General features: G+C 39.4%; 3 protein-coding genes across 5 annotated transcripts in view; 2 read left to right on the top strand and 1 right to left on the bottom strand.

The window, feature by feature from the left end:
- Positions 1–1,459: 1,459 nt before the first annotated feature.
- On the bottom strand, positions 1,460–13,824 carry pde11al (phosphodiesterase 11a, like). Its single transcript, XM_042424490.1, has 20 exons — positions 12,984–13,824; positions 12,000–12,158; positions 10,634–10,723; positions 10,311–10,451; positions 10,062–10,126; positions 9,207–9,327; positions 8,742–8,817; positions 8,584–8,651; positions 8,394–8,486; positions 7,279–7,329; positions 6,954–7,100; positions 6,753–6,860; positions 5,730–5,839; positions 5,571–5,661; positions 4,407–4,507; positions 4,122–4,199; positions 3,961–4,024; positions 3,595–3,669; positions 3,355–3,438; positions 1,460–3,231 (listed from the first exon to the last, which is right to left on the bottom strand). Exons 1-20 carry the CDS (start codon positions 13,755–13,757, stop codon positions 2,989–2,991), a joined length of 2,739 nt encoding a protein of 912 aa, XP_042280424.1. The 5' UTR covers positions 13,758–13,824; the 3' UTR covers positions 1,460–2,988.
- A 4,590-nt stretch (positions 13,825–18,414) lies between these two features.
- On the top strand, positions 18,415–20,785 carry LOC121905441 (uncharacterized protein C7orf31). The gene is made up of 9 exons (XM_042423662.1): positions 18,415–18,422; positions 18,530–18,601; positions 18,699–18,728; positions 18,844–19,034; positions 19,132–19,220; positions 19,312–19,486; positions 19,664–19,752; positions 19,841–20,304; positions 20,455–20,785. The coding sequence occupies exons 1-9, from the start codon at positions 18,415–18,417 to the stop codon at positions 20,783–20,785; spliced, it is 1,449 nt and encodes a 482-aa protein (XP_042279596.1).
- Positions 20,786–22,648: 1,863 nt separating this feature from the next.
- The window catches only part of osbpl3b (oxysterol binding protein-like 3b), a 39,849-nt gene continuing 38,305 nt past the window's right edge, over positions 22,649–24,192 (top strand). The window contains exon 1 of one of the 3 annotated variants that reach the window (XM_042424494.1): positions 22,649–22,962. The gene's annotated coding sequence lies outside the window, so the exon portion shown is untranslated. The remainder of the gene's footprint in view (positions 22,963–24,192) is intronic. The other 2 variants (XM_042424492.1, XM_042424491.1) reach the window with 2 other exon arrangements.

Below are 24,192 nucleotides of genomic sequence, written 5' to 3'. Positions count from 1 at the left end.
GTTCATACCTGTTATTAACATGCGTCTTGGGTGACCACTTGTGATCGGATCTCACTTCCTTGCTCTACATGCAAATAAACACGTACATCATTTCTGTTTGCAAAGACCAAACTCTTGTTTTAAAGCAGTGGGGGACTGGGGGTCTGTGAACCCTCTGTCCAAAGCTGTGTTCAACTTGTTTGATAACAGGATAGACGAATATTAAATGCATTGTGTGCCCCCTCATGAAAATGATGGGAGGAGGGTGAGAGGATGTTACAGCTCATGCTTTTGTTTGGTTTGGTTGTATATGAGCTTTGTTCGTGTAGCAAGGTCCTCTTTGTGTTGGCATGTGTGTCTCAGGACGTTTTGGTGGCATGTACGCCTTGGTGCTTTTGGTTAGAGGAACCTTTTTTTATTGCTACTTTGGTTTAGTGTCTTCAACTCCAGTTTTGTAGTTTTGATAGCTGGGATTTTGTAAGGGCAAGGTATTGTTGTTTTGTCTAGTTGCAGACAACCTTGTTAGACACTCAACCATTCTTGGGGTCAGGAGGTTAATTTTATCACTGATATTTGAAGAGATGTTCTTGCTGATGTCCTTGTGTGTGTTTGCTTTCCTTCTGTTACATCTGCTTTTCCCATTCAGTCTGCCTTTTCATTTGCTCCTAAGGATCCAAGGCTGCTGAGGTGGGACTGGGTGACAGGTTGAAGCGTGGAGGATGTCAAAAGTATTTGGCTGAGATGGTTTCTTTACATTGTTATTGTTGCACATATATTGACTATGGAAATGCAGTTTGGCAAATGTAAGTCAAAGAAAACATTAATTAATGGTGACATAACTTTGTAAATGGAGGATTTAAATGGTCAACATAATTAATGATATGTGTATTTTTCTTAAATTGTCAGTTGGATGATGGACCTGGAAGTGTTTTAAGGGGGAGGGTGTGACGTCCCTCTCTCTGCCTTTTGCTTAAGAGGATGTTTGGCTTCCTGGCTCAGGAACTACCCTGCACTGGGTAGTTTAGGCCTCAGCCTATTTACGTGGCTTCTTTGTTAACCTCTCTCTCTTCTATCTCTCCCAGGCCTACAGATGCCAGATGGGTTAGGGTTTTGTTTTGTTTGCACGCATCACATATTTCACTCATCCACACATTGCATTCATTACTGACTTAGCTGACTAACGTTATCATGTTTTATCTTAAGATGACCATAAATGTCATTTTTAGAAGCTTTATTCATGTGATTCCCTCTTTTGTCGCTGACTCTGGAACAGCTCATGACACATCCGTTCAGTCTGTCTCCTTCTGTGTCAGTATGATCATCAGTTTTGTCAGTAAACTTTCCTATAATCTACAGTAATTATGACCACTAGCCATGGAAGTAATACTGACTTTGGTAACCAGAAATTACAACAAAGTATCAGTTCCCATGTCAGAGCATTTTATTCACAAAACCAGCTGGAGAAAGATTTGCTCTTCAATCTGAGATTTAATACTTTCTTGTCTTCTCCAATCATGTGTTTTTAGTGGACAGTGTATAAATAGCAGGAGAAAATGCCATTTGTACATCTTGCATAAATAGAGTCCAGTGTATGAAAAATAATGAATGTATAATTTTGGTATTGTCTGTGACCGAAAATAGAAATCTTTATCTGTTTAACAATATTCTCAACAACGCTTCCTCGACAGTAATTTCATGCAAAGCAAATCTCATATGGCAGTCAAAGGCATCAAGATAATGTCCAGCATAAACATCAAACATGATACATGCAATTTCTTACAGTGATTAACATAATCAGCATGCTGTCCAGTCTATATTACAAAACACTGCAACAATAAATCTCAAACAATACAAACAAATGGATACATATATACACATTTTGCTTTATGAGAACATTAAAACTTCTATTTTGGTGTTTTTACATAATGTACATTTCTGAAGTTGTTTAAAGGTACTGTTGAATTTGTGAGAAATTTGTCATTCCTACCCAGAGTGAAACACACTCATGAAAGTTTTTTATGCATCTGTGTGCAGTATAAAGATAAATAACAAATTAGCCTAACTTTGCTCCACGAATGCATATGTATGAAATCATAATACATTGTACTCATTAGCCTAGCAATAACAATTTCAACTGCATGTGAAGAAATACACACAGAGATGACATGAGTTTGTCTCACTCAGGTAAAGAATTACTGAATGTTGTAAAAACAATATATATACCAAAACTATCCCTTTACAGTCAGTTACTTTCAATAACGTTAAAATACATAAGACAATTTGTATTCCTCTGTGCCATCAGGAATTAGGCACATGCTCACACAAACAAAATCCACCTGAGAGGAGTTTTTTTTTTCTTTTTACTTCCTTTTACACTTATCTGCCTCATTCCTTACATAAATCCAAACATAGCAATGTACATCGCTGATATGATACATACATGCGATTCACAGAACAGAACAAGTTGACAGCCAAAGGCTCAATTAACCTACAACCACTGAAGATAATGCCATGCAGTCAGGATTTGCACATGAGGTAAGACAGCCTATCAGAAAGTAACATTCAGGAACAAGATCATGCTCCAGTCTACATTCAGGATAGCAATTTAAGTGACAGAGAGAAATCACAGTGAGTCCTTTTTGTTATGTGAAGGCATTCCAATGGGTTTGTGTTTTTGAGGCAGTTCCCGTCACAAAACATTAATAATAAGCGGCCCTCTTTGGTTTCAACAGTATCATTTCCATAGATTTCAGAAAGAGAAAGAAAGAAAGACAGAAAGAAAGAAAGAAAGCGGAAACTGCCCTTTAAATAGAGTTTAGTCCCACTCCTGAGTTTCACACAGTGACACTTGGGAGAAGCAGCTCAGCAGATGAAAACTGCATTTCATTTACCCAGATTTTTTAAAATCATTTTAGGGTAAAGCATGTGTTAGAAAATCACAGGGTATGGGAAGAAGAATCCCATGTGAGTCATTTGACACATAAATGTTTTCTTAACATTTAATTTGCTTTACTTCCTTAGTCCAGATGTTAGGTTGCCAGCTGATGCTGCTTTATCATCACAGGCATCTTTGTTCACTCTGGACTCTGGGTTTTCATGGGACTCAGGATTCTGACTTGGTTCGATACTCTGATTGGGCACTGAGGCTCTGCATGTCTGCTGATAAGATGAGCAGAGCTCCTGCCACTTCTTGCGATTGGCATCGATCTCATCGATCATTGGCTGCAACTTCCTGTTTAGCTTCAGCAGTGCCTGGGAGAGACACAGGAGAGTAACGTTGATTTCCAAACTCCAAAATCATGATTTTTTTTAAATTAATTTTGTTAAAATGATAGCCAAATCCATTGTTTTGACAGCAAGCATTATCTACAGTACCTGGTAAAGGGGTTTACAGATCCCATCTATCCACTCCAACTGTAAGGCAGGTAATTCATCTTTGCGATTGCGGTCAAATATGGCCTACAGAGAGATCACAAAAGCCTGGTCACATTACAAACATGCTTTGACTATATGCTAACATGTAGCAACTATAGAAATCTGTAGCCAAAATGGTCAAGGCTGACTTTAGGTTTGATGATTGTTAAAAAAATCCCATTGAAATATGTGTGTGCTTACCGCTGGGGTCAACTTAAGCTCAGACCTCTCCCTGTCACCTTGTTCAAAGAATTCACTCGTCACCAGCTCTGCAACCTTTGGACATAACCATAATTATTTCATTATTTTACTTAAATGTGATGCAGCATTTTAATGTTGAAAAATGGTCAAGCATCTATAATAAAAACTCTTAATACATCCATGGTTCAAAGCCACAGGGAAACAGGAGCATATCCCAGCATGCATTGTGCAGAAAGCAAGAAAACATCCAGGGACAAAATGCAAACCTCCAGCTACTAAACATGTCAGTATGAAAAGGTGTCAAATAGCTGTAGCTGTCAAATATGAAAGCACACATGTGAGAAACTTTGTGACAGGGACTCAAACCTGTTTGGATATCTTCCAAGGACGAGTGACGGCACCCAGATCGCACGCTGTCATCAGCATAGACCTGTTGAGGGCATCAAAGCTCAGTTCTAGCTACTTGTTATGCTATTCACAAAGTGATTTTGGCACAGGACATTTTTATTTAGCACAAAGGAAGAAACCTGAGAACTTCTCTGTGTCCTTCATCTGTCCAGCTGAATTCTCCGGAAAGAACACACTCAAAGAACTTGGCTCTGCGCCTTTCAATGCAGAGAGAGAGTCAAGGACGCAAAAATGTTAAGAGGCAAAAATTCTACAATGCAAGACAGCTTTTACCACAGAACATTTTGTAATAAAACAAAAATAGTTATTTATATAAATAGTTCATTTGTAGAAATGCATCTAATAATCTTTAATAATAAACTTAATTTTTACTTTTTACCTAATGCAGTAAAAAGACCACTTACTCAAAGTGCAAAGTAAGGTCTGTGGAGAGAATAGCCTGCTTCAATAAGTGCATCATGTTGCTATACTCTTTAGAGCAGAGGTTTGCAAAGATATTGTGACCCTGTGAAAAAAAAAACAATAGCATACAGTAGGCAATACACAAAAGCAGGCGAGGATATTGGCTAAAATGTCTCCTTAAAGCCAACGCATTGGTAAAGTCATTGTTCACTATCAAATGAAGCTCCCATTAGCAATGTTAATTAGCAAGGTGTATAGACTTTCTCTGTCCTTTGTTAAAAGAGATCAATAGAGACCACAGTTAATCAAACTGATCTACACCTGAGACAAAGCAGCCTCTTCATGTCTCTTGCGGTCACTGCCGCCACCTACCAGCAGCCAGTTTGTGCAGCTTTCTGCCAGCTCAGTGCTCTAAGACACATAGTACTTTAAAATAGCTTTTAAAGATTAATTTAACACCCCTTGGAAATCTTGTTTTTGCTGTCCTCCAGTGGTCAAACTCGTACCCCAGGGCTTATCAGTACACCACAGCAAGGCCAAGAGCACACTTCTGACCTAATGCACATCAGTGATGCTGGGTGTAGTCAGAGATGGAACAGACATGAAACTCTCAACCACAGGGAAATGAGACACTGCTTTTCAGCTCGATATTAAATTAGTCGAGGGATCCGACATATAATTAGATTTTTCATTGCATGTTTGTAGTATTTTTTTATTTTATATTTTTGTGTTGTTTTGTACTGTATGTTTTTTCCCCATTTAAGGGCAGGCTTTGCACATTAATTTTAGTTATAATTGCCATCTTATGTGGCATTGATCCATGCTGTGTGCTTGTCATTTATGTAAAAAAAATGGTACATCAATAAATGAAACATTACCACAATGTTCCTGGTTTGTTGCTGCCCAATAAAGTAATAATGTGCAAAGGACAAAAATCTTAGAAAACCCTCTGACACCATGTGACATAGAAAGCTTTAACCAACATTGTATTTGATGCATCAAATGCTATTCGAAATAGCAGTTGAAATTATACACAATTTTGTTGTCACACTTTAAACACTTGCAGCTCCTACTAAAGAGAAACTCATAAACCTCAGAATGACTGAGGTTTGTATTACATATATTATTATAATGTATTATAATCACATGAGAGATATGGGTCTCACCTCACTTTGTAGGATCATGACTGCATGATTGAAGTGATGATGTTCCAGAGTGGCTGACGTCCCGTAGAGCAAAGCCAGAGCAGAACCCGTCCTACAGGAAGAATACAGCAGTCATTCATCTGTTCCTCATTGAACCTCAGGCCTGCATGAGTAACTTACTTTGCTTGAAATGCGTTGTTGGTGCCTCGATGGTCCAAGTCATGGCACAGACAGCCAACCATCAGTGCCAGAATCTCTGCATCCGATAAAACATCCTGAAAGCTGGCTGTCTGCAGAAAGCAAAAGAAAAAAATGTTTTAGTCCTATGTCCTTTGTCTCATTAGTGTAATGATTACATACCTGATCACCCTGGAAGTTTGAACACTCTCTCTAAGGCTTTTCCCAAATGTTCCTCCCTTGAATTATCTCTTAATGATGTTTCTCTTGTGATGTTTCCATCTAATTATGTTTATGTTAGTAACTGATTGCTGATTAGTTTGACCATAAGTCCATTGAGACAAACTTTCCCCACGACAGGCTTTATAAATAACCTTGACAACTTGTTATCCTCATTAGGGGTCTAAGTTTTGGAGGGCATTTTTTCCTTTTATTAGACAGTTAAACTGTATAGAGTAAGAGCAAACATGAAGAGAGATATAGGGAGACAACAGAAATTGGAGATGTTGCACATAATGCATGCATTTTAGAAAGATGAGTCATTTTAAAGTAATATTTCAGCCAATTTTGTGGGCATGTAAACCTATTTCTAAATTTCTTTAAACCTAGCTATTTTTCCACTGAAAAAAGTTTGAGCTCTTTATGTTTAGTTTCTCTTTTAAAGTTGAAAAAGTCATCTTATTCCACGCTGTCTGACTGTATCAGATATATTCTGTATCGACTTGTCCCAACTCTTCATTGATGTTTCCACTGAGTGAAATATTCAAACCCAAGACTCCATGGCTGCACCATTCCATCAAAAAGATGAGTCATTCATCATTTTGAAACACATTTCTCCAAAATTAAGCCTGACATATATGGTATCTCTGGAAACTTTGGGTCCTCCACTAAAATTTAAAATAAAGCTGTGAGGGTCTGAGCAAAGTATGGCTTGAAAGCGTGAGTTTGTGATGACTGACCCACAGGTTGAACAGTGGAGTTTAGATGCTAATTGAAGGCAACACAAATAAATCTGACTTGACTTACTGTGATCATAACAAACATGCACTGGGACACATTGAAGGCATGCCTCCAGTTATGATACGCCACAGTTCGATAGTTCTTCCTCACAGTCAGAAGCCAGCGACACAACACCTAAGAGAAGATATACACACACAAAGGTGACAAACAGTATATGCACACACATTCTGGACTCCAGCAGCACAGGTACATTTTACAGGACCTCACCTCATAGTCGATTTTAAACTTTTGGACGACACCAAGTTCCAGAAACATCCGGAGTGATGCAGTGATCATGGCGTCATTGTCCAAAGAAAAGTCATTGAAGTGAAACTCAATGATGCCTAACTCACTGCTCAGGGGGATCTTAGCTGCCTTCAGGGGAGAGGACAGAGCTGTCAATCACATAGTGCCGGCAAAGGAGGCAGCGAAACAATCAGCAAACATTTGCAGAGATTACACTTCACCTACAACCGCTGACAGGTGTCAGATTTCATACACTGAAAGTCAGTTTAATGATAATGTTTTCTCATTCGCTCCCACTGAGGATTACCTTGAGTCTGTCAACTTCTACCTTCGAGCAGGTAGCGTGGTAGGACAACATCTGAAAAAGCAGAAATCATGCAAAAAACATACTATTATGCTGATGTAATGCTAATTAGGTGAAAATCCTAAATTAGATAGGCAAACTCTCAAAAAGATTCACACTGCTGCAGTGAAAAATCAATATGTTCCAAGAATTTTGATGCAGTCTCTTTCTAACTTCTCTTGGTACACAATCAGGATCAAAGAAAGTACATCTCTGTTTTTAAAACCAATTTGTTGCTACATTTTGGGTCTCTTGACAGATTAAAAACAAAAATCCGTCAAGTGTTTAAAGAAACAGCAAAGATTATGTGACAGAGATACAGGAGTGTTTGTTGCCTTTGATGAGAGGCGAGCAGACTGGCACATGTTTTTATTATGAATTATTGAGAGCAGCTGAAATATTTATGGTTGAGAAGCACAACCATGTTTGCTGAGGATAATGTGACTGCTCAGGTTAGATACCGGGCAGTGGAGCAGAACATAGATGGAGACGTTAATGAATGTGAAGAGCCTCAGTGAAGATTAGCTTTAATTAGTGGAAGTGACACATTTTAGTTTTAATTTGTTTTTGGTTGCACAGAAAGGATACTTTTAATTTTTCCCATAAATCAGTGCATAAAATGTCTTTCTTTTTGCATATCAAGATCCTTGGTAGAATCACAGATTGTATAAAGCTCATCAGAGTCACTGATTGTTAAATAAAATAGTTTCATTAAGCTTTTTTACTGCATAAGACCGTATTTTACAACATACTGGTATGCATTAATTAATACTATGTGTTAATGCAGTTTAGGGTAAATACTGGCATAAAATACTCTCATGGGTTTTACAGAGATTGCTACAAGCAGATGATGTATTTTTGTAATGTAATTTGGCATAAAAAAGAATGTATTAAATATATTTAGTTATTTCTATATTATTATTATCATTATTATTATTATAGGTCATATTTAGACAGAAATTATGGGAAAGAGATGTCAACAAATACAAACAAATATATATATATATATATATATATATATATATATATATATATATATATATATATATATATAAAGACCAATGTGTTTCTATGCTCACATCCAGAGCGACAGACTGTTTGGCCCACGTCTTCTTAACTTGATTGTACATCATAGTGTTGTTGATTCCAAGTCCGCAGAATATCACAAATGCCTGAGAAGGAAAAAAACATAAAGAATCCAGAGATGTAGTATAGTGTAAATTCAATGCAACACAGGTTTTGGTGGCACAGTTGTCATCGAGTTCTGACCTCAAACAGTCTCTGATCTGCATCACTGAAGGTCTTCCTGTCCAGACGATTCAGAATTTGTGCGACTCCTGTGAGAAACACCCATATGTTGTTGACTCTAACATAAAAATTGGTTTCCAGTGAGAGCAAATGAAATGGATTATTTTGGTCAAACATACCGATAATCTGATGAGTTCGATTCCAGATAGGGACACATAACACTGATCTGATGTGAAATCCTGAAGCCTGATCCGCCTGTAATGAGAAGAAACAGTGACAATGTAGCAGGATCTCTTAAATGGGATTCTAAAAAATGAATCAATGGTAAAATAATGCATATGAACACAGGAAAATAATGATATGTTTATGGCTTTTAGGCAGATTGCAGAAACATTAACTGGTTTTCAAGTTCATGATACACAAGCAAATTTACCAGTATTCATAAGTAATGAAATAAATTACTTGTCCACTTAATGAACTGATATGTTTTTAATACAGGCTTTAGATACTATCAACTAACTTTAAAGAATCAGTGTAAAACAGTAATTCTGACACTTTTGTTGTGCTGTTTGGAGTCATGTGTGTGTGTCCATACATTTGTACAAGGTCTTATAGGTGTAATGTGGAGACTAATAGGTCCACACCTCAGCATCAAAGCGCGGGTCCTGACACACATCGCTGATGTTAACAGGCAGTCCTGTGGAGGCCACCAGCTCAGCAATGCTATTATTGATCAGCCAATCAGAACATGAAAGCTTCTCCATGCTGATGTAACCAATAACACAAACAGGACACATTGGTCACTTAACAATATAAACTTATACATCCAACACAACAGCAGTAAATGGTGAGTGAGTTCATTTTTAGCCAGTGCTCACGGCAAGGCTCTAGGGATGGTGATGTCAGTCTGCCACTAAAATATCTTGACAACTATGTGATGGATTGTCATGAAATATGGTACAGACCCACAGGCATCCATGGTCCCCAGAGGACAAAGCCCACCGACTTCGGGGAGCCACTAACTTTTCCTGTAGCACCACCATCAGGTTGACATTTGTTGTTCAGAGTGAAATATCTTTACAACTATTTGAAGGATTGCCATAAAATTTGATACAGAAATTCAAATTTACTAGAGGATAAATTCTAATAACTTTGATGATCATCTGATTTCCTCGAGTGCCACCCGCAGGATTGCCATAAAATTTAGTACAGACATTCATGGTCCCCATATGATGGACTTAACCTTTCATCTTATAATCAGGCCAAAAATACCTGGTTTATGACCAAATACTTTTAAAAATCCAAAAACATTTCCATCAGCCACAATTGTACTTTGTGTTTAGTGCTAATTAATAAATATGCTAAAACTAAGATGGTGAACATACAAGGTAAACATTTTGCCTGCTAAACATCAACATGATAGCATTTTTACTGAGATCATCTGAGCATTTAGCTGTAAGCTTTTTTCATATCATTTTATGTCTGCTAAAGAATTTCACCTGTTGTCATGGTCCATGTTGCACAATGGAGACATCAGCTCAAATGTCTTGGAGAACTTCACAACCTATAGAAAACACATGTATCATCACAAACAGCAGCAACTACATTTAGTAACAGAGGTATAAGCGATTAGCACAAGAAAGGCTATATGGTTGCATGCAAAAAAAAATCAATTTGGATAACTGTGGGTCAAGCAAAAACAATTACATGTGAGGCAGGAAAAGCTGATAAAGAGCCAAAGGTCTCACCGGTGAGTCAATGTCCTCAAGGAGAAGCACAGAGCAGCGTTCACACTGCAGCAGGGTCAGCGCTCGCTGCATGATCTTCCTGACAATCTTCTCCAGGTCAGTCTGCTCCTCAAACAGGTCATTGACCACCTCCAGAAGAGCCTGTGGCAGCATGAAAGGACATTATGACTCACGTTCATAACACAAACACACTGTTTATATATTTGTGATATTATGTCATTCTGTTAAAGGATACTTTATGTGTTAACTTAAACTACTGACTACAAATAACTAAACTAAGGGCATGTATGTGTGAAAACTGAGTGCAGTTTATATTCTCTCACCCTACTCCTTTCATACTCCTTGCGAGACTCAGAAAACAACTTGGCATTGGAAATCGATATTCCACAGAATGGTAGATACATCTGCAGCACCTGGGTAAAAGAAAAAAAAATACAAAAAAGTGGTGAAAGGCATGCATAATATGTAAATATTAGCTATTTGTATGCTAAACAAAAGGAGAGAAAACAGGGTAAGAGAGAAATGACAGAGTGTGTGGAGATGGAGGTAGAAAGGCTGCTTCTCTGCACAAATTTGTCTCAGATAGATTCCCTGTTAATGAAGTATTGATTTAGAGAAAGAAGGCATTTAGTAAGACATCAAGAGCTCTAAAATGTCTAGATGAAGACTGGCAGATGAAGATGTGTTTTTTCTTTGTTGCTCAAAAGTAATTATTGGAGTTGCTGTGCTTTAGCTATATTAGCTATACAGTAAAATCTTTTTTTAATGCCTTAAATTATTTAAACATAAAACTTGATCTAAAGTTTATTTGAAGTTGAAGCCAGAGGACACACATATTGAGAATAAACGATTTTCCACAACTTTATTCTGCCACCTTGTGGACAAACTCCTCTCAGTGCAGTTGGACTGAAGGCACATAAACACAGAATAGTTTTTATACCGACTACAAAGATTTACCAGCATCAGCATGTCTGTGTTTGTGGTTTTCTTGATTTTTTTTCTTTTAATATATTTGCCTAGAGTGAGTCAAACATGCATCTTTGCTTTTATTAATGTCTGGTTACACACTTAAACAAGAAGCCATTACTTTTCACACTGTACAGATGCACAATATATCATTTGCTCATCAACAAACTTGGAGAATGAAATTGTATTCGTATAAGCTGTTGAGCTGTAAATGAAGCTCTAATACATGCAGATTCTAGTAAACCCATTTCAAGTGGATTGCCCAGGGAGCAGTTGAAAGTGTATTCACTCAAAATGTGTTGCCTAAGTGTGTATATATATTGCACAGCCAGGCATATTTAATGTTCCACACTTGAGTAAGTGGTTGACCTCTTCTCTTCATTTTTCTGGTATTTTTATTCAGAGGGAATGCTTTGCCCCTCTCCACAGCCATCAAGAAGATTCAAAGTACAAACAGTGTTTTCAGCTGCGTGTGTGTGTGTGTGTGTGTGTGTGTGTGTGTGTGTGTGTGTGTGTGTGTGTGTGTGTGTGTGTGTGTGTGTGTGTGTGTGTGTGAATCCAATTTTAACTCCATCTCTAAAATGCTCGTAATGGTCAAACCAACCACAATATCACACTGAAGATGATAAATAGTCAGTACAGTGTGTGTGAATATGAGTCCCTCCTGCCACATAGATCTGGTAAATTACTTTTTTTCAACAGAGACACATAACAGAACTTCACCTTCTCATCATCCTCAGTGAAGGGAGTGCCCATGGGATTTTTGTTGATTGCTTGCACAACACCTATGACTTCTCCATCACTGTTGCAGATGGCCATACACAGGATGGACTGAGTCTTGTAGCCTGTTAACTTGTCTATCTCATCACTGAAGCGGTGGTCCTGGAGTAGGGGGCACATAAACACATATATCACACATACATAATCCCACATAAACACATACAGTATACCGTCGAAATGCTCAGCAACTGCCAAAGCACTTAGACTTAAAGCCTTATGGGACCACAATCCAACAACATCGGGGTTTTATGCACTCGTGTGCCCTAAATGCGAAATTGTTAGGTTTGATTTGTGGTTATTTGGATTCACGACTCTGCAGGAGGCGCCCAGTTTTTTTACTATTAGCAGAAAAACCATAATTCCCCTCGTTGACACATATCTGCTCCATTGCAGTAATAGACCTCAGGGGGATGCGCATCAGCAGCCCAGGGCCATGATATAATGATGTAGAGCGCAAGTGGAAGCGTATACAAGGAAATCTGGCTTGTGGGAAGCTGCAAGAATGAACGCTTTTATATATGTTTTCCTTTTTTTGTGAGTACAAAGGTAGAGTTGCTTTTATCTTGACATAATTGATGTAATAACCCGGACAGAGTCTTTTATTTTCTTCGAGTTGAACGACCCGTCATGCGCAAAAGTTTTCACTCAGCTCAATATTGTCCTTTTCTTTTATGGCAGTTAATTGACTTCAAATATAACTGATAAAAATATTCTTACTCTATTTTAACATTTATTCATTATTTTCTTGTAGGAATGTGGCCAAACTAAAGGGCCACATCCAACAAGGTGGTCATATTGATGTTTTCTCCCAAAGCTGAAAAACATTCCTGCTCCAGTCAATAATCAAAAGTTTCACCCACTTTATATAGATCTTAATAAACTTTTCGTCTACGTATAGAAATGTGGACTGCGTGGGCTCATATTTACCTCATATGCGTTTGAGATGTTTACAGTCTCTCCATGTTCTGCCACATATCCAATGATACCCTTTCCCCATGGCACCTGCACTTCATTGTAGTTTAGAGTGCTGGAGGACGGTCTGACTGTGGTACCTGAGTGGACATCAAAGAATTTGGACACCAGTGTCCTCTTATGCGCGGGTCCCTCAACAAGGAAAAGCGAGCACCTGTCTGCGTCCACCAGGATACACACGTTGATCAAGATCTTATAACTCAGATTTGTCAGGTCCAAATCATTGGAGATATCCTTCACTAACTCCAAGAAAAACTCTCTCTCGTTGGTTTCTTTTAGTCTGTATTTGTATTCGATGGCACTGGACGCGTACTGGGGCACGTTGACCCTGGACTCCAACAGGGCGCTCAGGATGTGCGCGGTGGTCGGAGGCAGGGAGCTGGCTTTACGCAGGAGCGCACGGCGCCTCATGCTGGACTGGGACTCTTGTTCGCTGAGGCTCACATGCTCGTCGTAGGTCCGGTGTGCAGTCGTGGCTTTGGACCGGGCGAAGTTGCGTCGCAGCTCCATGTGGGACGATCTGCGTCGGAGCCCGTCCGGGGTGGTCGGCCAGAGCTGGTCCCTCGCAGCGCCGCGCCTCTCCTCCGCTGTTGACACTTTCGGCGGCTGATGCTCCTTCAACCACCTGCTAACCTGATCACATTTCGCCTTCCGAACGAGATACTCCTCGAAGAGATCTGGGTGGCAGTCCAAAAACGCCTCTACATCAGAGAAGTCAAAGGTTGTCATGGTGAAAGCTGCTGCCAGGACCAAATGAGGCACTCAAGTGTGAGAACAAGAGTTAGACGAGTAGATGACGAGGTGAGGCGGCTGCAGCCGAGCTTCTCAGAGTGATGTCCTCAAAACATTTATTCATTCATCCCACATGTGAGCCAGTCCATCGCATTGCTCCCTGAAACACTGGGAGCAGAAGTGGTGAAATACAGTGGACCCAGTTTATTTGAGACCGGATTGATGACGCTTCAGAGACGAGCTACAGCTGTCAGTCAAGCGAGATTGAGCTGTGTCTCTGGGGATTTCTGTGGAATACTATGCAGAGGTGTAGAAAAACACGGCGCCTATATATTATCCCAGGAAACTGGAGAGAGAAAAAAAAACTGCAGGGCAGGCTGCTCACTCGCTCTCCTTATTCTATACATCCAGAGTCACTCTGTGCAAGGCTCCAATTGAAGGCGAATATTATATATATATTATATATGATATTATGTTTCATTTACATTTACATCATACAATTACGTTTTTTTTTTTATCTACAGAGAGCTATAACAATAACTTGTTGCAAAGGGGACAGTTTAATCCAACAAAGAAAAAGATGATAGATAGATAAGATAGAAGATAGATAGATAGATAGATAGATAGATAGATAGATAGATAGATAGATAGATAGATAGATAGATAGATAGATATTGTGAAAAGCATTGGTGCCTGTAAAGGTATGAAAACAGCTCTGACTGTTTTGCCTTGTGAATAACTCTGAATAACTCAAGGGCACTTGGCTCCGAGCAAACAGACTGTGGTTGAATAGATGGAGAGAGAATGTAAAAGCACTCCGAAGACATGTGTTATTTTACCATCACTTTTGTTTTCTTGCGACTACACACTTCCTGTGTTTTCAGATGTCAATAGAATCTATTTGCATTGAGATATTTCCCATCATAACTACACACTGATTCACTCTATTCACATGTGTGTTACCTCAGTGGCCTTGTGATGACAAAAGTACAATATTGTTCCTTTTTTTCCTCCCACCCAAGCCCCTAATACACACCTCCTCACACATCTGCACACACATGCACAGTACAAACGCCCACACGCTGACTGCACCTCTGTAGTTGTGAAATGTGTTTTTCTGACACATGAGATGAATTAAATATTTTTTCCAGGGCTGTGTGCTTTGAGGTACAGTTTCACAGGTTCATCTTTTATTCTTTCATTCTCAGCTCACACATGAAAGAAACAGCATGAATGTCTCCGTAAACAGTCAGGAAGCTCACAGTCTACCAGTAAAGTAAGGCTGGATTACCAATTCATTACTGTAGGCAAGTGCCCTGGGGCCTGTGACCCCCCCCCCCCCCTCCCCCCAAGGGAGGGAGATGGATGTGTTTGACTTTGACACCGGAGGCAACACTGGTTTCTGCATTCTGGTTTTTGCCTCTGACACCTAACCAAACCTTAACTTAGAGGTGGCAGATTAGGAAACTCTTGAATGAATCATTTTTGTGGTCATACAGGTCATTTTGGACACATTTTGTCAAAATTTAGTTTGAAGACCTTTATCATTCCAGTTTACATTGTTTTTACATGGTGAACATTCCTAATTAATGTGTAATAAATCAAATTACCATGAACTAATTGACACATGGCAAATCTAAGATAGTTTGGGGGAGTACTGGTTGGTTTTCTGGGGGCAATGGGGCCTTAAAACTCATTTTTGCTCCTGGGGGCCTCTATGGAAGTTAATTCAGCCATTGGACAAAGCTGGCAATTTTCAGTATGTATGGAGAAAATAACCCATATCACATACTTCCATTTGGACAGAGTCTTCCAGGAGTTTATTGATGGGGTAACTATGGGAACTACAGATTAAGTAGAATTCCTATTGCGTGTGTGCAACCCTGTAGGGGTTAAGCCTCAACCTGCATCCGCACAATAACTTAATATTAGGGAAATCACTGCGGGCTGTGGCACATTTATAATGCAGTAGCAGGAAATGTAATCCGGAGAGCGGCTGTTCCGCTGGGGCAGAGCAGGGTAATTGGTTAGTGGACTTAGCTTAGGCTGCTTGAAAGGACTTGGGTGTTTTGCTGAGACTTTGGACAAGGTCTCTTGGGAATCCCAATTAAAAAGCAGAATGCAGAATATGGGTCTTATAAGGGCCAACAAACAAGGCAAGATTTGCTGCTTGGAAAGCACTCCATGTCATGCCCAAGGAGAGCAAGCTGCATTGATTGTAAGTCTTGGCTGTGCACTGATTGAAAACTGGTACTTAGACGCAGTTTTCAGGTTTCTGATGGTTGTGGAGCATATCATAAAATATATCTATTTTAATGCACTTTTCGCCTCAATTTCACTCTAATGGGATCCTACAAGAACACACTGTTTTCTGACAAAGTTGAGACTTGTTTTGTCTTTGCTCTTCTCACTGGTTTGAAGCAGGACAGGGTTCACTTGGAAAAAGATGATGTCACATACATCTGTGCACCAATCCAAATTTAAGGACATTTGAATCATTTGAGACATTTGAATGGGTTGTTTTTGGTCACTGTCATTCACATCTGATCAAATCACACACACACACACACACACAATCCCGATGAAGCAGATTAGCTGAGTTTTTGAGTGTAAACTCTTGATAAATAATGCCTGAATATGTTTTTTTGTTGCTTATTTAGTCATGAATACTTTATGTTATGGTGAAATACATTATAGTAATTAATTTGAAGTTTCAGGGGCTTTAATGTCAGAAATGTTGTTTTCATATTGATGCCAAAATGTGGATTGGGGACCCTCAGGCTTTCTGGGGTCTCTCAGTAAAATAAAGGATTATTTTCATTTGCTATTCACTCACTAATGGCTGACACAATGGGGAATGTATAAATATGCTATAAATAATTCCAAGCTAACTATAAATGCCCTCTCAGATGGGGGTTCTTAATTGGGACAAAATCTTATCAAATGGGATCTGAGGATTAGTACAAATCAGACCCTTTGAAATAAAAAGGTTTAGGAACAGACCTGACACACAGCCTTTCTCCCCCCCAAAAAGGGGGGGAATCATTTTGCATTATGGTTACTTTTAGTCATTTCAACTTTCATCCGAGTCAGATAGTTATGAGTAATGGCAGAGTGCACAGCACCATGGACAGCGCATATCTAACCATCTGCTAAATCCCAGATGAAAATGTTCTTCAAAATGAGCACACAATTTCCAAATCAATATGAGAACAAAATGGTTCTCAGATGGAAATCATCTTCTAGGTCGTCCCTGAGACTTTCTTTGAGCAAGTTTTATGGTATTGTTTAAGGTATACGGTTTGAATGTATAACTCTTTCTATGTTGCATAGGAATGGAGACAATGAAACATGACTCCTGCAACCAAACACCACCTGCACACAACTTGTATCTGGTGTCAGCATGCACTGGCCAGAGCCGGCTTGATTTTCATTCCACCCCATGCTTAGTTATGTGAGTTCATCAAACTGTGAACGTGTAATATTATCAGATCCACACTCTGATGACTGGATGATGGGCATCCTGTGCAGTGATTACTCAGCGGATATCATCAGAGAAAATATTTATATAATATGAATTATCAGAACATCATTGTTACCTCTGGAAGACTACATAACAAGGAAAAAATGACTCTCAAACAGTTGATATTTTTCTGGTCTTAGCACATTAAATGTGTGCTATTGTTTCTAGTTTATCAGCCCTATTAAACCACACCTGTGCTCACACACCATGTATCTGGTGAGCTGGACTGGGTGTCACTCAAGCAGATCCTATTGTTTAGTGTAACACCATCACTCTGGCTATCCCAGGAATCCAAATGCACCTCACTGGTCGCAAGCTAAGAGGAGGGAGCCAACAAAACCTTCAACGTCTCACCTCTCATCTATCTGGACCAAGAGACCTGCCTGCTCCAGAAAACTTTCTTTAACTTAATGGTGCAGTTCTGGAAAATACACAATACAAGTTTCCTCTATACCACAGCCCAGGTAGGTGTCACATGTCAGTACGTTTTTATGATTTCTTCGTTTAGTTGTTGTGCAATTGCTTTTGCAATATTTTTAGAATTTCATGTTTATTGATGGTTAATGTACACAGGAGAAATGATCAGCTTATCTAATTTTGTGGTGACAGATTAAAAAATATATATTGTAAACATTTCATTAAAGGAAACACTAACCCTAACCCTAACCCTTTTTTACAGTTCGATCTAAGCTATGACTCATGCTGAAATGCTATATTTTAAGAGTATTCATGCCGTGTGCTTGTGTGAAAAAGTATCGTTCTTCATCATGAACTGAAATGGTTATAAGACATTTACAGACAGATAGGTGTAAATATCTATTCTACTGCTTGGTTTTATCAAATTCATTCACATTCATGATGAATTGGTGTGACTTAGCAACATTTACACTGATAAAACAGTGAGAGAAAAGAACAAACTTCATTAAAGCAGACAAGGTCTAATCACAGATTTGGTTTAATTCTCTGTATTTTTGCCTTCATTTACTATTCTCTGTCCAGAGTTTCAGCCTTCCTTCACCCTCCTGCATTCTGACTCAGTGCTCCAGCAGCCAGATGGAGCTCTCTTCACTAAAACCCAGCATCCCGGCTGATTTAAATGGCCATTATCACTGTGGTTATTTAGGATCCATCATGCCTGAGTGAGTGTAGAGACATCCTGCACAGAAAGCAAAAGATAGTTGCGTAATTTTAAAAAATGAAAACATTAAATGTAGCCTAATTATAGATTGCTATTTTAACTTCACAGGCATGTTGTCAGTCAACAACATTTCACCAATACTGCCAGGAAGAAAAGTAAAGTTCGCCTCAATGACCAACTGTGGGTAGATTTATTGTAACAAAATCACTAAAATCTTATAAAAAATATTCCTCAGTGGTGATGCAGAATGATAAAATGTTTTTGTTTCTTTTCTCAGCATACCAAAACCAAGTGATATAAATATGACGTGAGTACTTTATGTTTTAACCTTTCCAGTAGATGCATGAACAGACTGATTTATTTTTTTCAAAGCTCCCTACTGCCTGAAACTTAAACTTCTTTATTTAATAACCTCTAAACAGGGAGAAAATGATCAAGATTGCAACTCCAAAAGAACATCCTTATGCATCCCACATCTCCCGGTTTGCAATGTTCCCATCCTTTCACTCTCCAGATGACCCTGACACAGGAGTCAGAGCTGCCTCCCAACCTTTCCTCAACCCCCTCATCCCGACTGGTGCACCAGATGTCACTCTGTTGAGCAAAACTATAGGTGAGAGGGTAACATATTGTAGTAAAAAGTAAAAAAAGGATAGAGTAGAATAAATGTGTTCAGAAAAGTCTTCAAGGTCCTTTATCTCTATGTACAGGTGGTCCGTACCGGCATGAGATCTTGGAGACACCCAACAGAATCAGGAGGAAGGCTGCTGTATGGACAGGAGAACATGGTTTCTTGAATGTGAGTTGGATGTGACTCTCATTGTCACTGAAGTTAACCAATACATCAAACACCTGTTCTGATAATTTTCTAAATTCACCAATGTCCTCAGCATGCAAAGCCACTGAAAGGAGACGGCCAAGTATTCTACCCCACTCCTCCAAATATAGTGCTGCCCAACCCTAAACTTCGTGACTGGAATTTCACATTATCTGAGCGGACAAGCAACATGCTGAAAAATATGGAGAGGACACACTGGGTCACCTCTTATCAAATGCACTACACAGGTAAGTGTTTTAATATGTCTGCAGAAAGCTGAAAGAGCACAAGGACAGAGAGTACAATTTGGTATTGGAAATAACAAAAGACAGTGTTTAGAAGAATAGTGTGTATGCATGATGTTAGAGTCAATAATCAATAAGCTGGGTTGTAATATCTGATATTTGAAGTTTTATTTCTTTAAGGATCAGGGCCAGCTAATCCTCTGAAGATAGATGACTTCAAAGAAAAAATGAGTGATCTAACTGGGATGACTTCACATGCTGCACTACTGGTAAATTGAATCAAGAATAACGTACAATGATATTTACAGTGAGCCATGTGGTGCATGAAACTACACTAATGAGTTCCTGTTCTTCCAGAGAGAAAGATCCTATCCTGTGTTTGTTCCCTCTAAACCAAGAGAAGGATGGAGAAGAAGACAGGGGAGTCATGTTGGGAGGAGCACCTGCAGCCCGGCTGTTGCTATTCTCCAAAGTCCATCTCTAGCTCTGAACCAAGGCACTGCTTCAGCAACTATACACCAACAAAGGCCACAAGAGATCACAGCTAAGCATAATGAAGCACCAGATCCAAACCAAATGGGTCATAGTCAGTCAGAGTACAGCAATGGCTCCACAGAAGCAATGAGCACTGAGCTTTCCCAGGAGGTCTTACGCAAACAAAAAGCTAAGAGCAAAAGCTCTGCATATCAGGGCAGGGAGAAAGAAAACTGCAAAGTCAAGTTTGATGAAAGTCTCATGCAAGAATCTGTGTCACAGAGAAGCCAAGAGGCTAACGCTGCTCAGATCGCAGACACAGAGAAACCCGTGGACCTGCACAACCGCCCACTTTCCCAGGGAGAGATAGAGGTTAACAGAGAGAAAAGCTCAATTGAGCTGTGTGATGAAGCAAGCAACAAAAATAAGTATTTCAAAGTTGGGAAAAATACATCTAGCCTTAGTCAGGCAGCTGTAGCCAAATACCAGGAAGATATCGAATCACATGCTGAGTTATTATCAAGGGCAGCTTCAGAAGAGGAGAAACTGCCAGAGGGCAAAGAGCTGCCACGCAGTATCTCTAACCCCTGCATCCTGCCGAGGCCTCCTGTCCTGCCTGGCATTCGCCCTGTGGGAAGAGCTGGGACTGTGGGTAAAGGAGGTGCAGCTCTCAGCCTTCTGGACCTTCAAGATTCATTCAGTAAGTCGGAGGCCCATCGCAACTTCAACAGCTCCAGCACACGTGCTGCTGTCAACCTGAGGGACAACGTAGTCACGGGGAAAAAACATGACTTCTATGGGATCAACTGCTTCTACCTCCATGGATAACCTTATGAGCATGCACATTTCAAGCAAATAAAAGCCCAAATAAATCTTGTAAGCAACTACATATGAATCACTCTTGAATATTTAATAATGCTACCAAGAATAAACAGTCGAGCCTGAATGGAACTGATCACCTCTGTCCTATCGCTTTATGTTCAGTCATTTGATATGTGTTTTTTTCACTCTTAGATCAGACTTTCAGGATCTTGAATGCAGTTTCTAAATATTGGATACTTAATTATATATCTGAATGTGTGGAGTGCAAAAAAAGCTTTGTATTTCTTTTGATTTTTCCCCACCTGAAATGACCTACTGAAACATTCACAGAGGGAGAAACCACATAAGTAAAATATTTCAATGCTATAAATTTTCTGGCACTTCAATTTCAACATTACATATAGATTATTGGTTAATTTTCACAACAAGATATTCACATGCTCCCACGATATCCCCACCAAAAACTGGCTGGCACAAAAACAAAGACTGACCATAAAGGCCTCACGACAAACTATTTGCAGTATCTATAAGATTTCTCACATGTTGACAGTAAAATAGTTGTCTCTTAAGTCAGTGACTCATTATTTCTTTCAGATCCACACAACTTTGCAGACTGTTTACTGAGCAAGAAGTGAGTTAAATTAGCAGACATTGTTCATTTGCAAACATTGTTAATTTGGTCTTTGCTTCTACACATTTCATTTGCAATATTCATTAGAGCTCAGGATGTGTTATACAATAATGGTCTTATATAAGGTTCCCTTAAGCTGTAGCTGATTGTAAGGCTAGAAAAGAAAAGAAAAGAAAAGAGAAAGCCCCTCAAAGCTGTTCAGTTCAGGCTGCATGCGCAGTCCACACAGCAGCATTAAATTCATAATTCTGCACAGACAAATACTTAGCTCTTTACTGTAACCTCTCTAATAATTTTGCAGAGGAGGACATTTGTATGAGGCTGAAGATTTTTGTCCCCCCCAAATGTGACACAGAGTTCACCTCAGAGAAATGTGTTGCCTGTGTTATGGAATCCACCTCCCTGCATTGTAGGTGCTGCAGTAACCTTCTACCTCGCCAGTGTGAAAGGAAAAAACGCCTTTTCACACGTAATCTGTTGCAGTCAGGCTGACTTGCTATGAAAGATTTTTTCTATGACAATAAGTCCTTGAGGACCAAGTCTGCAGCCTTGAGTGATATAACAGCCTCATTTTCAGTCTTTCAGGGAGATAAAAACCACAGCGAAATGGACCAGTGCAATTTCCATGCCGGATATTGTACACAAACTCAAGTTTTGAGGCTATTTCTAAGGAGACAATTCCCTAAAGGCTGCCAAGATGAGATTTTGTTGTTGATTCGTTTGTTTGTTTTTAGCTAGTATGCATGTGCAACAAACCTGCACTTCTGAAAAGCTGTCACTGCCACATTCAAGGTCTTGTACATTTTTCAAACCTTATTCATTTATTCAGGTTTATGCTTATCAAAAATTGGTTGCATGAGATGCTCAATTTCTCTCATTGTGCATGGGGAAGACTGAAGAGCTGTGATTCAGCTCTTTGTCCAGTAGGGAGCAGTAGATCCTTATATTAGGCACCAAATTCAGCCAATTATCATTCCACCTTCATTTCCTACTTCTGACAGCGTATATCTTGTCATTTTGGTGATGTCGACTTAATTTTTGAGACTCAACAACATTTTTAATATTATCTTTTTAAAAATAAAAACTAATAATGCCAGTCCTTATCTACAAACAGACACAAGTATGTAAGATTCAAATGCATCCTAACAATTACAGAACCTAATTAAACGACGCTAAAGTGATGAGGGTGTTTCCACATACTTTGTCCTTGCTTTGGGGGTCCTCCAAAGCGCGTCACGGAAAAGATGCTGTCAATGATGCAAACCCCGCCCCTCTCAGGCGACGTTGTGCGGCGTTCTGCATTTTCATTGGAGCTTGTCTCATGTGTCAGTCAGCACGTCCCTCCTCCATACAGCCGTGGACAAACTGATGCTTTTCACAGCGGCTGCATGTGTGTGCATGTCAGACTGGAGTGGTTCAGACTATCATCATTTTTTCTTCAGTGGCAGTTCTCTCCCCTTTGGGCTACATAAACTATCATTTGTCCGCCGACCGAGTGTTTCTGAGATCTCCACCTTCATCACCTGGAAATAACATCTGCAACTCTGTCAAGGTGAGTGCGCTATTTCTTTGACAAGTCAAATTCAGTTGATATTAGTTCATTATTTCTGCTATAATGACACAAGCAAGACTTGTCAGCCCTTCTGGGAAATGAACAGGAGGAACAGTTGCATAAGTCGAGTGCATTTACAGTAAAAGTTCATTGCAGTGCATGTTTTCTTGCTCTTGGAGGCAGGATAACTGAAATATTTAACAACCGTTTCAGAGAGTGATGTAAAATCTCACTTGTAAAGCTTCAAAGTGAAGCAGCAACAGTAAACTACATTATAAAGGCGTCAGCCCACTTTAACACCCTAATTAAACTCTGCCTGTAAGGTTTTCTGAGCAGTCTATCTTTTGCAATATTAGTGAGACGTTTGATCAAAACAAAGGACAAACACTAATAGATCCTTTCAGTCTCCATGGTAACTCTTAAGCCCCTTCCTCTTCCTCTAAACAAGTGAAGACAAGTTGTGGGGCAGAAGTATGTTTCCATACAAACCTAATACACAATTAGGTCTCAGCAGGAGAAAGCTATCAGTATAACCCAGTCACAAGCCAAAAATATGAATAATGTGCCTTCATGAGTGGCCTGTTTCTCTCATGCTGAGTGGATGTAGGTGTTTGTGATAGTGATCCATTTTCGGTTTTGATCTGGGTTTAAGCTCAGCATGTTACGCTCACCGCACAGTATGGTACATTTGGAGCAAAAACAGGAGTATGGATGATTTTGCTGTATTTCTTTGCTATGCAGATAACAAATGTGCTTAGAAAATATGAGTAGTAATTAAATCTGTACTCCCTGATAATTACAATTCTGTGTAATCCAGCATAATAATAGTGCTTCTCATGCTGAATATAGGATTTGGGCCAAAACTTGCCAGGTTTAGTCAAAGCTTTTTTGTTTGGTAAAATATTACTTTGGCTCACATACAGAGTAGCTGTAATTTCACGACTTACACGTGACTACATCTCAGCTCTTTTGGGTGTTGTGTCAACAGTGCAACAGAGAAGCCTTTTCAGGTGCTGTTTTGTTGGGCTGTGTGTGTGTGTGTGTGTGTGTGTGTGTTGGAACATGCGTGAGGCTCAAAATGGGTTACTGAGAAAATCTGTAAACCTGTCTGTCATGACGTTGAGTAAAGAAGGTGGATAGTGTGCACATTAAACCCTAGATTGATATAGATGTGAAGGACAAATGCAGCATCCTGCAGTGGAAAAAGAAAGATAGTCTGCACGATTAATT

This window comes from Thunnus maccoyii, chromosome 10 (genome assembly GCF_910596095.1).
Source record: "Thunnus maccoyii chromosome 10, fThuMac1.1, whole genome shotgun sequence".
Taxonomy (NCBI): Eukaryota; Metazoa; Chordata; class Actinopteri; order Scombriformes; family Scombridae; genus Thunnus; species Thunnus maccoyii.
This window is presented reverse-complemented; position numbering and strand designations above follow the sequence as displayed.

Coding starts and splice junctions, on each gene's coding strand:
- pde11al (XM_042424490.1), bottom strand. CDS start 13,757: ATGACAACCTTTGACTTCTCTGATGTAGAGGCGTTTTTGGACTGCCAC. Junction 7,330..8,393: donor AACAGTCTGTCGCTCTGGAT/GTGAGCATAGAA, acceptor CTGCTTTTTCAG/ATGTTGTCCTACCACGCTAC. Junction 4,508..5,570: donor TCATGATCCTACAAAGTGAG/GTGAGACCCATA, acceptor TTTTTTTCACAG/GGTCACAATATCTTTGCAAA.
- LOC121905441 (XM_042423662.1), top strand. Junction 18,602..18,698: donor GTTCGCCTCAATGACCAACT/GTGGGTAGATTT, acceptor TTCTTTTCTCAG/CATACCAAAACCAAGTGATA. Junction 19,035..19,131: donor TCTGTTGAGCAAAACTATAG/GTGAGAGGGTAA, acceptor CTCTATGTACAG/GTGGTCCGTACCGGCATGAG.